A 17,197-nucleotide genomic window follows, 5' to 3' on the forward strand; every position below is an offset into this window, starting at 1 on the left:
ACACCCATTACTGCTATACTCTAAAGATATGACAAAAAAGTTATTTAAAAAATAAATTATAATTAATTTGAAAAGTTGAAACTCGATGAAAAATACATGCTCATAACCTACAGCTTTAAAAGTTAAAAACCACAATTTTAAACTCTTTTTTTATAATAAATATTTATTATTATACGATATTGCTAGAGAGATTGACCAGCAACCTGGGTCGGAGCAGTGTTGCGAAACGAATATGTTATTTACATAAGTAACACGAGAATTCTGGATCAATCTGAAAATTCTCTATCCCTTCCACAAATTACTCCTTTCCCCCGCCGAGTGAGTCACGTCTATCCCGAAAGGGAAATGGCTTCATGGTGTAATAATATTTGAATGTACAATATAAAAACTGGTAACAGAAATATCAAAAAAATCAATTTTAAGTAAATACAATTAATTGACTGCAATTTTTCTTCGTGAAATATTTATTTTTTTCCCATTGTAGACTACTTTACAACCTTTTTTGAATAACAAAATTTTTAAAATTGTCACGTAAAATTTGGTTTTTAAGTATTTTAGACCATTTTGCAACGTTTAAGATGGACATAAAATGTAATTTTTTCTAAAAATTAACAATATTTCATAAAGATGTAATTTAGAATATTTTTTTGTTGAAAAGCACTGGTCAGCTGTACTTGAAATAACTTCTCTATCTTTACCTGAAAAATATCTGCCACGCTCCAAAGAAAATATTGATAAGTGCCCTAAATCAAGTTTTCGAGAATAACGAGTTTAAATACTCATAAAAACCTTATTTCTGCATGCTGAAACCTTTAAAAATTTCAAAATTATATTTTAGGCAATATAAGACTTTAGGAATTTTCTGGTCGGGGCCCCATTAGATACAGATAGAAACAGATCAAAGAGGTGACAAATGTCGATAACTTCCCAAATCGCGGTTCTATCCAAAGTATGCCTCGAAGATGCCAAGCCATTATTGACGCTGAAGGTAATTGGACCTACTAGACCTATACGAAGCATGAAATTCTTTACTAGAACCTGATAGGGCACTCATCAGTTTTTTCTAGACTAGATATTCGGATACATGCCGTAACCCGTTTTTTTTTAGGCTAGATCTTCTGATAGGGTCACAGAAAAAACGGAAGATAAACTTTACATCGATTTCCGACGAAAGATTCTCTGCAACAAAAATTAACTTAACGAGATAAACTTTACACAAATATCGGTCAATCTTTATTTTGCTTTTCCATGACAAGCACATGTTTTTTTAAAGACGCGAAGTTGGCTAAACAAAACTTTATTGCTCTAAAAAATTTCCTGCAACAAATTTTATTCTTAGTTTTTTTCTGTGGTGACCAACCAATTTTTTCTAGACTAGATATTCTGATAGGGACCCTAACCAGTTTTTGTTAGTCTAGATGTTCTCATAGGGGCCTCATCAGAACCCAACTTCAAATAGGAAAAGATGGGGAAATTTCTGCACGGGTTATAAAAAAAGGATAGCATATTGTGAATATGTTACAAAAGTTTGCATTATATTAACCCAACAGTTAAAATTTCACAGATAGTTTTTATTTTGCTAGTAATTAGTTTAATAAATTTCTATATTTTTAATAAAAAATGCTGTTAATAATAGATGAGCTAATTTTTGTTACAAAAAGACTTAGGATGTGATAGGTAACTAGAGAAAATAAAAATTGCAGAAAATTGGACGCTTTTTATAAAATATGAAATCCAGTTGTGCTTTTTGATTTTTATATCAGATATTTTCGGGGGGGGGGGGGGAATAATTATGCTGTTTCTTATTTTTTACATATCCGTAAAAGAAATAGCTATATTTTTCGACTTAGATATAATAGAAAGTGTCATCTAAGAATTTAATGAAGGATAAGTCCGGTACGAAATTTATATTAAAGTTTTCTTTTAAATGTTCTCTTTTACACAAAACTGTACAAAATATTTCTATTTCTTTCAGTGCCTTAAAAATTTCTACAATATCTGCTTTATTACTCGAAGATGCGGACATTCTTTTACTAAACTTATTTTCAGTATCGAAACTTATTGGCAGATTCTCACATAAAACGCAGTCTTGCGTGTGAGGTCCCTGAGCAACTAGACGAAACGTTTCCGCCTTACCGGTAGAAAGAATGATTTATTTTGAAATTGAACTTCGGTGGTTGCAAGAGAAATGAAAAAAAAAGGAAAAAAAGCAATTGCGAAACCAAGACAGGAGAGTTCCTTCTCATATTTTGTTCTTTTATTAAAGTGATGTACAAGTTCCTACACAGAGAGTCAGTAACCATTTCAATGAAACTGTTTAAAAGTCGGACACACTGGCGTTTTTCTTGAATATTTTTATCCCGAATTGTAACGTAAAGTTATTTGGCATAACCTGTGAAACATAAAAATTAATTAAGGTAAGCAACCTGCAAGAGAGCGTCTTGCAGATTATTTAAATTTATTATCTGTAATATTCAAATTACAAATTTTTATTCCAAGTAATTCTTGTGGAAGCCTACTGATTTCGATAGATCAATAAAGAAACAAATTATAAGCAAAATTTCCTGAATTCATTTATTTACATCCATACCCAGTGGGCACAAGCGTTAAAGAACATCTTTAGAACGGCTTAAAAATGTCCTAAGTCAGTCCATATAACGTTCCATAAACATACAATGTTACAGAGACGTTTTAAAGACGTATTTTGAACATAAAACGTTTTTAGAACATTATTTGGTCAGACTTAGGACAGTTTTTAAAAGTTTTAAATGACGTCTTTTGACTTGTACAGTCAGTTAAATAAAAGCGTGGTCACGATTACTAGCGATCGGTAAATGCGAATGCTGTAATTTTTTTTTCATGTAGAGGTCAGTTCAGTCCTTCATGCTTTATGAAAAAGAATCAGCTGACTGTTCTTTTTAATACGAACCGATCATTTTTTCAAAGTGACTGTTGCATACGCTTCGCGCTTCCAAGCAGTTTTTTTGTGCTCGCACAGTAAAGGTCCCAAAATGACCCAAGCGGCTGTTGCGAAATATATGTAAAAGTCGAAAAATTGACGCTGAAGGTAATTGGATCTGCTATTAATGTATTTGCATGAAAGTTTTCGATCAAATAAAACAATATTTGAAAGAATTTGCGTATTGAGTCTTTTCATTTTCTCACGATAGTGACCACGCACTTACTTAACCAACTGTACGTCCAAGAAACGATTTTAGGACATTCCAATTACGTTCTAAAATGTTGTGCGCACCGGGTATCGTAAAGCCAAAAACCTTAGAGTTGAAACTCAAAAAATAATGCAACGAAATATCTAGAAAATCTAGCAATCAAAGGTGTTAGAAAACCGATTAGCTTTTCATTACGCGAAGTAGTTTGATACATTTTGAAAATTGAATCTAATGATAATTAAAACAACCAATTTAAAAATATCTAATATGTTATTATAAATGTGATACATGTTTTATGTTCATGCTTTTCGCTGGAGATGAGTATTTCGAGAAAAAAAACTTTCATTTAAGATTAAAAGTTTTGAGGAAGACTGAAAATTTAAAAAAAGTGGGTTGTGTTAGCTTCTTTCACTAAAAATAACTATTTTCAAACTAAAATCATCCCTAAGATTACCCATTTTCAACAATTTTAGGTTAGGTTAAGATCTTACAGAAAAATGGTATTAAAAAAAAACTTATTATAATTTGAACAAGATTTAGCATCTTTGAATACTTTTGGATTATGTTATTATTTTCTGTCAGAAATTATTATTTTTAATTTAATAAATTAGATTTCAAAGAAAATATGCCACTTTTAACTATTTCAGGTTTAGTTGGCGTTTGACACTAAGAAAATATTTTTTTAAACAAACATCATTATAGTTTAAACAATATTCAAAATATTTTAACAATTTTTGATTAGGCTAGTGCCTATTCACGATTTTGAATGATTTCAGGTTATATTAACAACAAGCATTTTTCGTGCGTATTTTTGCAAAAAAAAATATATCCTTATCCCCGGTGGACTTATCCAGCATATCCTTATGTTTTTGGTGTCATTGATTCTAAATACGGAGTTCAAATAACACAGATGGCTCACATTTTACCGAAAAACTCAAAAATAGATGCAAAGTTGACGGAAACAGCGATTTTTCGTGTCTATTTTTGCAAAAAAAAAATATATTTTCATGACCGCTGGACTTAACCAGCATATCTATATGTCTTTTGGGTAGCTGAATGCGAATTCGGGGTCCAAATAACCGAGTTGGCTCATATTGCTATGCGTATTTGGAAGATCAATTTCCACAACTTTCCGAAGCAAAATGAAAAGAGGGGATCTTCGATGGACCGCGGATAAGAAAAATATTGCAGGATCCAGAATTCATTACAAAAATGTCTGGCACTGAAAGAGATGCTTGGCTTAGTTTTAAAAATGCTGTAAAAACATTTTTAGGTAATAGGAAAAGTCCAGACTATCAAAATGTAGTTTCAGAAATGGTAGCAAACTTTGGTAAACTAGGCTACCTTATGAATTTGAAGCTACATTTTCTTCATTCGCATATAAATAAGTTTCCAGATAACCTGGGAAACTTTAGTGAAGAGCAAGGCGAACGTTTCCACCAGGTTATAGAAGAGATGGAGAGGCGATATCAGGGATGTTGGGATATCAACATGATGGCTGACTACTGTTGGAGTTTCAAACGAGATCAAGTCAATCAAGGTACCAAACGAAAGCGAAACCCACTACGTAGGTCGTTTGAGGACAAAAGCGTTCTATACAAGCGATATAAAGAAAAATCAAAAATCAAAGAACCCTATAAGTCGAGGAAGGTAAACGTTTAAAGGTTTTCGCCGATCTTATGTCTAATTCTGCGTTTTTCTGTAGAATACGATACAACGGGGTTATTTTGACCCCGGATTCGGATTCAGCGACCCCAAAAACATAAGATAATGCTGATTTAGAACACCGGGCATGAAAAATTTTTTTGTTACAAAAATATACAAGAAAAATCGCTGTATTCGTCGATTTTACGTCTATTTGTGCGATTTTCGAAAAAGTATAAGCCAAATTGGTTATTTGGGCCTCAGATTCGAATTCAACGACCCAAAAGACATATAAATATGTTGGTTGAGTCCATCGGCCGAGAAAATATTATTTTTTGCAAAAATATACCTGAAAAATCGCCGTTTTTGTCGATTTTACGTCTATTTTGTCGTTTTCCAGAAAAATACGAGCCAACTTGGTTATTTGGACACCGGATTCGAATTCAGCGACCCCAGAAACATATAGATATGCTAATGTAGTCTGTCGGACCGACCACTTTTTTTGTTGTGTGCCGGTGAATTATTAATTGAGAATCGAATTGACTTATTTAATGTTGCTATTTACAAATTGTTTTAATTGATTTAGGAATCAAATTGATTCATTTTTGTTTTAATTTCGTTATAATATGCATCCTAATTAATTTTTTTCCAAGAATATACGATTTCAATTTGTTGCATAGAATAATTAAAAACAATATATATGAAAGAATATTTATTTCTGAAGTATCAGGAATATGAATTCAATTTGGAATGAGAGACTATTAAGATTTTTTTTTCAAAAATACTGTGCAGCTTAATATTTAAGATACTAAAAATATGAGGTAACAACCCCTAAATTGAAATGATTGTTAAAATCCACAATACAAAAAATCTTTTCATGAAAAGTATCTAACTTTGTGTAATTAGCATCCAAATAACAGATCAGAATTTTAGTAAGTAGTTTCGCAGTATCTACTTATATTATTCAAATGATGAACAATAATTACAGGAGTTATAATTAAAAGCGGGATTTCAGAATCAAAAAGGACAATTCAACTGTAGTAAGTTTGCCTCTTTCAAAATGTGAAATTTACAAACATTAGGTGGTAATTGATTTATTTACTGCTTAATATTTGTTCCCCTTTTATGAAATATTACAATTTTAAGAACAATTTAAATTATCTATACAATGTATCAATACAATGTGTCCTGAGGATCTTAAATAGTCTATGTCTATAATATTAAGAAAAAAATCATTAAAATTGTGCCACTGGAAATCCTGTATGATTCTTATATTTTGAATAAAGCCCGGCTGAATGAGGCCAATTTCAGGACAGAATTTACCACACTTCACACTTCTTAGCTGGATTCATTGTGGATCCTACAGGGCAATTAAAATCTTTTGAAAATTCTGGTCTGTTAGAAAATGCACCCCGGATTCTAAATTCCGCAGGGGTCTGATTATCATTCGTAACGATGTATTTTAATTCCTCTGGTTTGTGTACGGTACACCAAGTTTGAGCTGCATTGATCCAGAAAAGCTGTGATCGAGAGTAGTTTAAACCAGGCAATTTATCTTCGGGACTATTTTTTTTCGCCCATTCTTGATAGGCCAAGTATGATACTTTGACTCCTCCATTGTATGCAATGTTTTCTAATTGTGTATTGTAACCGTTCAACTAAAAATAATTCAATAATATATACGTTAATTCATAAATTTTCTCTTTTACGTAAGCCTAAAATTGAAAATCCTTTTTTTGTATAGAATCGAACCTACTTCTAATCCGACTTCTCTGACAGTATAATTGCTATACTGTTGAATAATGCAATCAGCTTTCGCAAGATACTTTGTTTTTGTTTCTTCGCTCCACCAATCTATGTAGTTTCCTTCTTTATCAATTTGACTACCCACCAGGCCGAAACCATTAGTAATTTGGTGTGCAATAATTGAACCAATGGCAGCATAGTTGAGGTATTGAGGATATCCTTTATTAAAGAAATTGTCTTGCAGAATGCCAGCAGGAACTTCTAAAAAAACAGTTGTATCTATAGTTAAACAATATACAATCATTTCATTACTTTTCTATTCAGGAAACTCTGCGAACGACATAGACTTACCCATGCTGTTCTCTTCAGTATTGTAGGCAACATTTACGATAGCAGCATCACTGTAAGAGGACCAGTCCGAATTCTCTACAGGTTTTATAAGCTGGCTGAAGGAATAATCTTGGAGGAAATTCGACATATTTGCAGCTGCTGTAAGGTAATCGTCTGGAGTTATTTCCAGTTCTCGATAGAATTCATAAAGTTTCTTGTCATCAAGAAATTCTTCAGGATAAGCAATGTAGCTCTTTAGGGCCTTAGCTTTCTCCAACGCAATCTTCTGTGTTTTTGGGACCATCCAATCGACCTAAAACCAAAATGGGCAGCATCAGAATTAAAATAGGAATCACGAAACAATAAATATTTATGAACATTTAATATTTCAATGATTAACTCACATCTGTCAAACTTTTCTTAAACTGTTGGAGAATATTAGTGAGCAATTTGACTGCACTTTGCTTGGAAGCTTTGTTGACGAATTTTCTAACATACTGAGCATTTACACTTAATCCTAGACTTTTCATTGTCATGCCAAAGCACTCTGCTGCTCTTGGAGTCATTTGAGTAACAGTACCACTGATCTCCGAGAAGAATTTAAGTTTTCGGCTACGAATTTCATTAGTCAGATAAACGGTGTTCTCATCAACAGCTCTTTGAAAAAAGTAATTAGCCAGTACCCTCTTCGGAGTTGCATTTATTAGCTTGTTAAATTCTTGGAAGAATGGGGGCATGTCCACTCTTATCAACTCACTATTATCTATCTCTAGGATTGGTGCTAGAACTGCATTGAACAACTTTATCCAGGGGATATTTGGATATTTTCGTGAGAGTTCTTGAACTGTCCATTGGGTAGAAAATTCACTTAAATCACGACGTTCTCTGTTTGGCAAAGAAATCTAGAATACATATTATAATCAGTTAGCCCTTATACACATTTTTTACTATTATGAGAATTAAAGCAATAAGGATCGTACATTATATCTTGTGTCCCTCTTATAAAATTATTACATTCAGTACTATGTAATTTAAAACATTAAATAGCATAGTTTTTTAAAACATTAAATTACATAGTCCTTCTTTGTTAAAATTATTTTCAATTGGTACACATTTTATCCTACTTTAAACCATACAATTTTTATCAAGCTTGTATCATTTTCCATTCTGTTGCATCACTTTCCATGCTAGTTTGAGCTATTTTCTTCTTGAATATATTCTTTTTATATCCCATTTTATTATTTTTACTATCTTATTCTTCTCTTAAAAAATGTTACCGTCTGAAAGGGTTTATCACCTCATTCTGTTTGCTTTTCCCAACATTTTATTTGTATACCGTTTCATATCTCTACCCTATTGTTTTTTTAAATAATTCTATCTCATTCTTCAAACCTCCATTATATTCATTCTATCCTTTTGTAATATTTTTTTAGACCTATTTTTTCTTTTCCAAAATGTGACCCTTCTGTATCTCATTTTATTAGTGACGTCCATCAAGAGATGAATTTATGAAATGTCGATTGAGATTACCCGCTTTTATAATTTTTCGGATTGTGGGAACTTTTGATAATCAACTATGATCAATCTTTTCTTGTATCTAATATAATTTACGAACAAGGTCAAGCAAAACTTTCGAAATGATTAGCTTTACATTGGAAAAGTGATAGCTGCTTAGTTTTTAGTATTTACAAAGCACACAAATTGATAATACCAGTACACAAATCCCAAACACCGAAAAAGCCCAGCTGAATCTTTCAACTGATCAAAGTAAATGATCTATACTTATAAACCTTGTAGATATCTTTTGACACAATAACAACTTTTCTAACATAATTTTTTTATATCTGAAAAATAAAAAATATATTTCCTAAAAATCTTGCAGATTCTTTTTACATTCTCATCAAGATAAGGCATTAGATTTGTGTAAAATTTGACCCCCCCCCCGTTTTTGTCAAATGTCCACGCTTTGAGACCCTTTGAATCCGAAAAACAGGTTTCTATTGATATTATTTGGTACTATTTTTGTGTCTATAGATTTTTAGTTTATTAGCACGATAACTTGCGAACGAATTGATAGATTAGATTGGCCTTTATTATACTCTTTGAGTGTCCTAAAATAAAGGTCAATTTCGTTAGCCAGCCATTTTAGATGAAAATTCCAAAAGTGAGCGTATTTTGAAAATTTTTCAGACCACTTTTTTCAAAATTCAAAAATTTTCTGTACGGATATTCATAGTAATTAAACCCACGAACAATTTATCTCAAGGACTTTTTTCAAAAAATCTAAAATTATTAGAGTTATAGCATTTACAAAATACCAAAAAACACACTTAAATGGTCATTTTATGCCAAATAACGCGCGATATGAAAAAGTTAAGATGATAAAAATGTTTCTTTTTCAACGCCCTACAAGATTATTGAAACATCTTTTTGAATTTTCTTGAAAACTCGAAAATTTAAATTTTGACAGCATAAAAAATGGCAGCTCAGAAATTACATTTTGCGGTTAAACTGTGCAAAATAGGTAAAAAGTTGTAAACACAAAAATGATGGATTTTTAAAAGATCTGCAAATTTGTTTATAATCATTTCTTGATAGCATGCGTAGTTTATGTTTAAATCGTGAAAAACTGTATTAACAATAACAAAATCAGCCCGCTGCGTAGGCACATTCCCATCACAACTTATGTTTTTTTCACGATTCGAACAAAAAGCAGAATTACTAAAACATTATTCATGACAAATTAATGAATTTTTACATTTTCATCAAGAGAAGGTATTAGATTTGTGTGAAATTTGACGCCCCCCCCCTCCCGTTTTTGTCAAATGTCCACGTTTTGAGACCCCCTGCATCCGAAAAATAGATATTTCGTGAATCTTGTCGCAAAAGGATTATCTTTTCTGCAGAAAGATCGTTTTTGTCACGAATGAAAATCCTCTCAACCTTAAATATAATAGGAACTTCCATTTATGTCAAAAAGGATCCTTTCGGTCTAATTAACAGATTAAAATGCATATATGCCTTTTAAAGTACTATCAAATATAATAAATAATAATTACAATTTAGAATAAAGATTAAAATATCTGAATCAGCCTGAATGCAATTTTAATTTTCTCGGCGACTTGTTTAATCTAGATTATTTATCATTTTTATAGTTATTTGTCACGAAATTTTGAAAATATTGAAGGTTTCTCAATGTTGAATGTGTATAAAAATTCTTAAATTTTGCTGATTTAGAAGATCAAAAGTCAAACCCTTTTAATTCTAAATGTAAGAAAGTAAAAAATTGTTAATATAAGCCATCAAAATTTCTTAATATCCCATCGTGAAATTAACACATGCATAATTTTTAATGGTAGATTTTCAAATTTAAAAATTCTTTCATTTTATAGATGTAAAATTTCTACAATTTTAAAGAGTTGCAATTGAAAATGTTTGGATTATACGAATGTTACAATTTAAATGATTCAATTTTTAATATATACATTTGACAGGTATGTAATTTTGAACGTTTTTTTTTTAATCGTTCAATTTTGAATACTTAAACTTAATAATTATTCAATTTTAACTATTTTTAAGATTTCAAATCGAATACTGATTAATTTTATATGTGTTCATTTCAAGAAATTTAATTCTGAACATAAAAAATGTGCTATATTGTATGTGAAAAATAAACAATGATATAATTTTGAGTGATTTTACATTCTCGTCCTAAAGAGAAAGTATTATTTTTATGTAAAATTTGATTGGTCGGTTTTCATTGTATCTTCACGTTTAAAGACCCCCTGTGTCAGAAAAAACAAATGCTACAATGGCGTCTGTCTGTAGTTGTAGTAGTAGAGGTAGTTTGTAGGAACGATCAATTCCGAATATAAAATCAGATTAGACTAGTGTCAAAATTTGTCAAGTGGGCCACTTTTTTATGGGTTGTGATTTTTCTTCGAGAATGTGTGATGAGTTAGTTTTACATAAATAAAATGGCCTAAGTGATTTCTGCAAAATTTTCATTTTTTGAGTCGTTATTGTTATTTAAATTTTTTAGCATTGTTCTCGCAATTAATTTTTTTCACCCGTTCGATACAAACAATCGCCATAATTTTTGGCATGTTTCGTTAAATATGTTCATTCTATAAAATAAAAATAATTTTACCATTGTTGCATAAATGTTGATGAAATTACCAACAATTTTGATAAACAAATAGAATTCGTTCTAACTTCTCAACTGATTTCAATGCTTTAGTTGACTAATTACGATAGCTCGTTTAATTTTGAAGATTTCGGTAAAAAAAATTAGGAAACTCGCATATCATCAAAAGTTGTGCATGTTTTCGTGTTGAAGTTTGCCATAGATATGGATTTCAAAGTTGTGTAATTAATTTAAAAAAAACTAAGAGTCATATCAAAAAAGTAAAAACACCTCTGGATTCGTCTCGGAAACATCTCGGTGAAATTTTTTTTTAATAATTTGTTAAACAATCACGCCATTTGTTATCTTTCTTCAATTGTTATAAACAAAGTATGCATCAGATACAAAAACCAAGTGCACCATTGCATTCCTCACGAACATATCTAGATACGCATTTTTTGGTTTTTTCGTAAACTCATTTTTAAAATAATTAGAGCATTTGTTGTTCAATGCACTGTTGCTCTGTGCCCATAGATATGGATTTCAAAGTAAAAAAACTAAGAATCATGTCAAAAAAGTAAAAACACCTCTGGATTGAAACAAAAAAACAAAAAATGCACATCAAGATATTTCCGAGACGAATCCAGAGGTGTTTTTACTTTTTTGACATGACTCTTAGTTTTTATACTTTGAAATCCATATCTACGGGCACGGAGCAACAGTGCGCTGATATGCCAGTTCCCTCATTTTTTTTTACCAAAATCTTCATAATTAAACGAGCTATCGTAATTAGTCAACTAAAGCATTGAAATCAATTCAGAAGTTAGAATCGTAAAACCAAGAGCACGATTGCATTCCTGTTTATAACAATTGCATAAAGATAACAAATGGCGTAATTATTTAACAAATTGTTTAAGCAAAAAAAATTCACGCTGAGATATTTCCGAGATGAATCCAGAGGTGTTTTTACTTTTTTGATATGACTCTTAGTTTTCTTAAAATTAATTACACAACTTTGAAATCCATATCAGTGGCAAACTTCAACACGAAAATACGCACAACTTTGGATGATATGCGAGTTTCCTATTTTTTTTTTTTACCGAAATCTTCGGAATTAAACGAGCTATCGTAATTAGTCAACTAAAGCATTGAAATCAATTGAGAAGTTAGAACGAATTCTATTTGTTTATCAAAATTGTTGGTAATTTCATCAATATTTATGCAACAATGGTAAAATTATTTTTATTTTATAGAATGAACATATTTAACGAAACATGCCAAAAGTTATGGCGATTGTTTGTACCGATCAGTTGAAAAAAATTAATTACGAGAACAATGCTAAAAAAGTTAAATAACAATAACGACTCAAAAAATAAAAATTTTGCAGAAATCTTATAGGGGAATTTTATTTATGTAAAACTAATTTATCACACATTTCCGAAGAAAAATCACAATCCATAAAAAAGTAGCCCACTAGACAAATTTTGACACTAGTCTAATCTGATTTGATATTCGAAATTGATCGTTTCTACCATGGAGAACAGATATAAGGAGACCAATCTGTAATGCATGGACTTCACCAAAAACGGTCACTTTTCTATTGCCAGAAGTACGCACACCAACATGTGTAAAATCACACTTACGTATAGTTGAGAACTTTCTGAGCGTGGCGTGCCAACCGCACTTAAAAAATATATGGCCGCCTCCATTGTTTTATTTTGACAGGTCGCTCGAACAAATAAAGAATTAATAATCAGACAAGGTCTTGTAAAATGTTTGTGGAATAAAAAATTATTCGCCATGGAAGAAGTAGGTAGTATGTTTATGAAAATATCAAATTACTTTACCAACACTATGCGTGCGACAGGTATTCGACGCGTTCGTAACAAAAACAATAAACATACAACTTTTCAACACTCTGAAAGTCTTGTACACTATACACTTGAAACCACACTTATTGGAAACTTTCGCTTTTATACAGAGATTTTTAATTGTAACATCCTTGCCTTTATTCACAAACTATTAATTGTTCAATCATTATTTATTTACATTTGACTTGCGTTCACATCGGCGGCCATATTTTTTTAAAGTGCGGTTGGCACGTCACGCTCGGGAAGTTTTGAACTATACGTAAGTGTAATTTTGCACATGTGTGTGCGTACTTCTAGCAACAGAAAAGTGTTCATTTTCAGTTCCACTAGTTTTGTTTCCTTATGTCTATTCTCCATGGTTCCTACAAACCACCATTACTACTACAACTACAGACAATTGTTTTTTCTGACACAGGGGTTCTTTAAACGTGAAGATACAATGAAAACCGACCAATCAAATTTTACATAAAAATAATACTTTCTCTTTAGGATGAGAATGTAAAATCACTCAAAACTATATCATTGTTTATTTTACACATACAATATAGCAGATTTTATGTTCAAAATTAAATTTCTTTAAATGAACACACATAAAACTAATCAATATTCTTTTTGAAATCTTAAAAATGGTTAAAATTGAATAATTATCAATGAAATCAATGACAGTTTTGCAAAAATGTTTTAGGGCCATTTTGTTAATGTAAAACTCTAACCTATCACGCATTCTCGAAGAAAAATCACAACCCATAAAAATAAGTGGCGTACTTGACAAATTTTGACAAACTAATCTCTAATAAACGTTTATGAAATGTAAAAGGAACGGACAGGCTTGTTTTAGTCAGCTATTTTTGATCAAAATTCAAAAAGTGAGAGAATTATCAAAATTTCTGTAAAAATTTATTTTCATATTTTCATATTATGTGTGCAGCCATTTGTAGTCCTCGGAAAGTCAGCTAATTTATCTTCGTGAATTTCTTTGTTAACAAGAAAATGATCGGAGTTACAACATTTAAAAATTTACACGAAAAGCGAAAATTAAAATTTTAAGCGAAACAGCACACGAGATAAGGAGAGCCCAGAGAATAAAAACGCTACTTTTTTAAAGCTATTCAAGATCATCATAAAAACTTTCTGCATTCTGTTGAAAAATCGAAAATCCAAATTTTCATCGCACAAAAAATAAAAAAGTTGACCTCACAGTCAAACTGTGCGAGATACAAAATATGATGAAAAAACAAGAATTAGTGCACCAACAAATATTTACAAATTTTTGAATAATAAGTTTTTGACAAGAAGTGTTATTTTTTTTTAAAAACAACATTAGAAATAAAAATCCAATTTTTTAGAAACGACACCAGCTATAAAAAAACATAGAGACAATTGTTATTCACGCAAAAAAGAGCTAAGAATTTTTTGGTAATCATTTCATTATAGGATGTAGTTTCATGAAAAATTAAATTACAAATAAATAAATTTGACCTTTAATTCTGAAAGTTCTATGCAAAAATGTGGGAGAAGTGCAATAACCAAGCGTGTAGCTCGATGTAAAAATATTACACAATAGGAAATTGATTACTGGCGCAGTACTGCGCTAGCACTCGCAGCGTCGGCCCAATACTTACCGCCAGTACTGGCGAATTGCTGGGAGATCCTTGGAATAACAACTATGTTCAGTACTGACTTTCACGACTACGCCAATACTGTCAGACATTACTGGCAGTCTGTGCTGGCGCAGTACTACATATGAAGATAATACAGAGTTAAGGCGACACTCGTTTAAACTCTTAACAAGAAAAGGCCTGCATAAGATGTGTGAACTATAATATCACTTAAAGGATAGATTACCTTTATTTTTCGTATGAATTTCTATAGAGTCATTACGAAGGTAACATTTTGAAGTTATACCAAGGGATCGCAAGCACAGAGAAAAACTGATCCTCCAAAGTAAACTAAACTCGATATTCAAATGAGTTGCAAGAAATTTGAGCCACACAGATTCATTATGAGAATGCAGATGAAATTCCTCATTCAGAGACTGTTTTTTTCTCATCTGGAGTAACGTGACGTGTTGTCTTCAAACTGTCAGTAATCTGTCAAGGTGATTTCATCAGGCGTTATTTGGGTCAAATAGATGTTGATAAGCAGGTAAGTTACAATAATAATTACCTAACTTTTAATTTCCTCCCATTTACCAGTGAGTATCAGTGTCTTGAAATAAAAATATACATTGCGTAGTCTTATTTCCAAATCTTACGACAGTCAAAACCGACATGACACTCAAACCACGCAAGCCGGGATGTAAAAACTGAATCGTGACCGTCTGCATCGAAATGGATGCCTGGGCCCGGTCGAAGAAATTTCCTCTAGATTTTCTTCATTCAACGAAGTGAAGTTAGCTGGTGCTTGAAGTGAAAATACCGAATTGTATATGTAGATGGTCATGACTTTTTCTATACATCCCGCATTTTTGTTTTAAATGTCGACGGCCATGACTTACCTAAGATTTGCAAGTTGCATTAGGAAGTTATAAAAAATAACAATTATTTACTCTAATATCGCAAAGCGAATAATTGCTTGGACAGGTGTTCAGGTGGCTGACAGCGCGGTTCAGCACTCCACAACTCTCAACATGAGCCAACATTAATTCTCAAAATCATATATTCCCCTAGATGCACAGAAAAACGCTGGTGTTAAATTTTTTGCAATTCAAATTTCATTGGTCTCCCAATGAGCATTTGAGAGAATTTCCAATCTCAAATATATTTCTCTTAACGTAGGTGCACATATGGGCATCTAGGAGATAGTATCATTTGGAGACTGAATTTTGGCTCACAACGAGATATGGAGTGCTAAACTACCTGTCAGGCACCTGAACACCTGTCACAGCAATTATTCGCTTTGCGGTATGAGACTAAATAATTGTTAATAAGGACATTAATTGCAATAATATTGACCTAATTTTCAACTTTCTTTCATTTAACAGTGCGTACTAGTCACTTAGAATAAAATCATAACTTCCAAATACAACCTCCAAATATCAGGTTAGTCATGGCCGTCGACATTGAAACTAAAGCCGGGATGTATAGAAAAAGCCATGACCGTCTGCATATACAATAAGGCATTTTTAATTCAATCACTATCTAGCTTCACTTCGTTGAATTCTAAGGGCATAACAGTTGACCAAATGAATGCGAATATGTTCATTTTTTCTCTATTTTTCTAATATCTTCGTAAAAAGTAATATTTTCTGCATGAGTGCCTTTGAATAAATAAAATAAAATTGATTTAATTTCAATAGGGGTTTTCATGTGAATAACATTTTATTTACTGAGAAGCTTTTAAAAAGTAGTCTAGTACCATACTCTACAATGCAAAAAAGCAGGGATTGGTGGGACAACTAACTAAGGGATCACCATTTTGTTTTCAGATTCACAGGGCTCGAATCTTTTCACGTGAAAACGTTTCATGTCAAAGTTTCATGTTTCATGAAACATAGGGATGAGAAGAAAAATTATTTTGTGCATGCGTAGATCGGTTTGGCCTCTAAGGTCAGATTATGATTTTATCTTATCAGTTTAAATTTTCCCGCCGCTATATTTGAAACTTTACAATGTTTCACGAAACCCCCAATGTTTCATCAAACTTTTTATCAGGCTAAAGTTTCATGAAACTTTATATGCCTACTCATCGTGAAAAACAAATTTCTGTTTTTATGATACAATTGTGTTTACCTTGTTTTTCATGCATGGCACTAGAAACTGCAAGATTAGATAACTTCAAACTTCCGCAGAAAATATATTGGAAATTTGTTCGAATGTCCAGGCATCAATTTCGATACAGACGGTCATGACTTAATTTTTACGTCCCGGCTTTTGTGGTTTGAATCTCATGAAGGTTTTGATTAACCTAAGATTCGGATATTATATCACGCCAAGCACAATTTTTATTCCAAGAGACTAATAGTCACAGGTTAATGGGTGGAGATTGAAAGTTAGGTAATTATTATTATAACTTACGTGCTTGTCAACATTTATTTCACTTAAATAACGCCCGAGAAAATCATCTTGACAGGTGACGGATAGTTTGTAGACGAAACTTTACGTTGCTCTGGATGAGAAAAAACAGTGTCTTACTTGAACAACGATTTCGGTGTATATTAGAGGATCGGCGACTTTCTGTGTGCCCATATGTGCAACTACGTTTATAGAAATAAATATTATTATTATTATTATTACACCATTAAGCCATTTCCCTTTCGGGGTAGGCGTGACTCACTCGGCAGGGGAAAGGAGTAGTGTGTGGATGGGATA

The 17,197-nt window shown here is 31.8% G+C and overlaps 1 protein-coding gene across 1 annotated transcript in view; it reads right to left on the bottom strand.

The window, feature by feature from the left end:
- Positions 1-6,133: 6,133 nt before the first annotated feature.
- The window catches only part of LOC117181191 (neprilysin-2-like), a 23,679-nt gene continuing 12,615 nt past the window's right edge, over positions 6,134-17,197 (bottom strand). Inside the window, exons 6-9 of the mRNA XM_033373757.1 lie at positions 7,295-7,792; positions 6,912-7,203; positions 6,571-6,821; positions 6,134-6,472 (exon numbers count right to left, since the gene is read on the bottom strand). Of these exons, the coding sequence (XP_033229648.1) occupies positions 6,134-6,472; positions 6,571-6,821; positions 6,912-7,203; positions 7,295-7,792 (1,380 nt within the window). The remainder of the gene's footprint in view (positions 6,473-6,570; positions 6,822-6,911; positions 7,204-7,294; positions 7,793-17,197) is intronic.

Source organism: Belonocnema kinseyi, chromosome 10, assembly GCF_010883055.1.
Source record: "Belonocnema kinseyi isolate 2016_QV_RU_SX_M_011 chromosome 10, B_treatae_v1, whole genome shotgun sequence".
NCBI lineage: Eukaryota > Metazoa > Arthropoda > Insecta > Hymenoptera > Cynipidae > Belonocnema > Belonocnema kinseyi.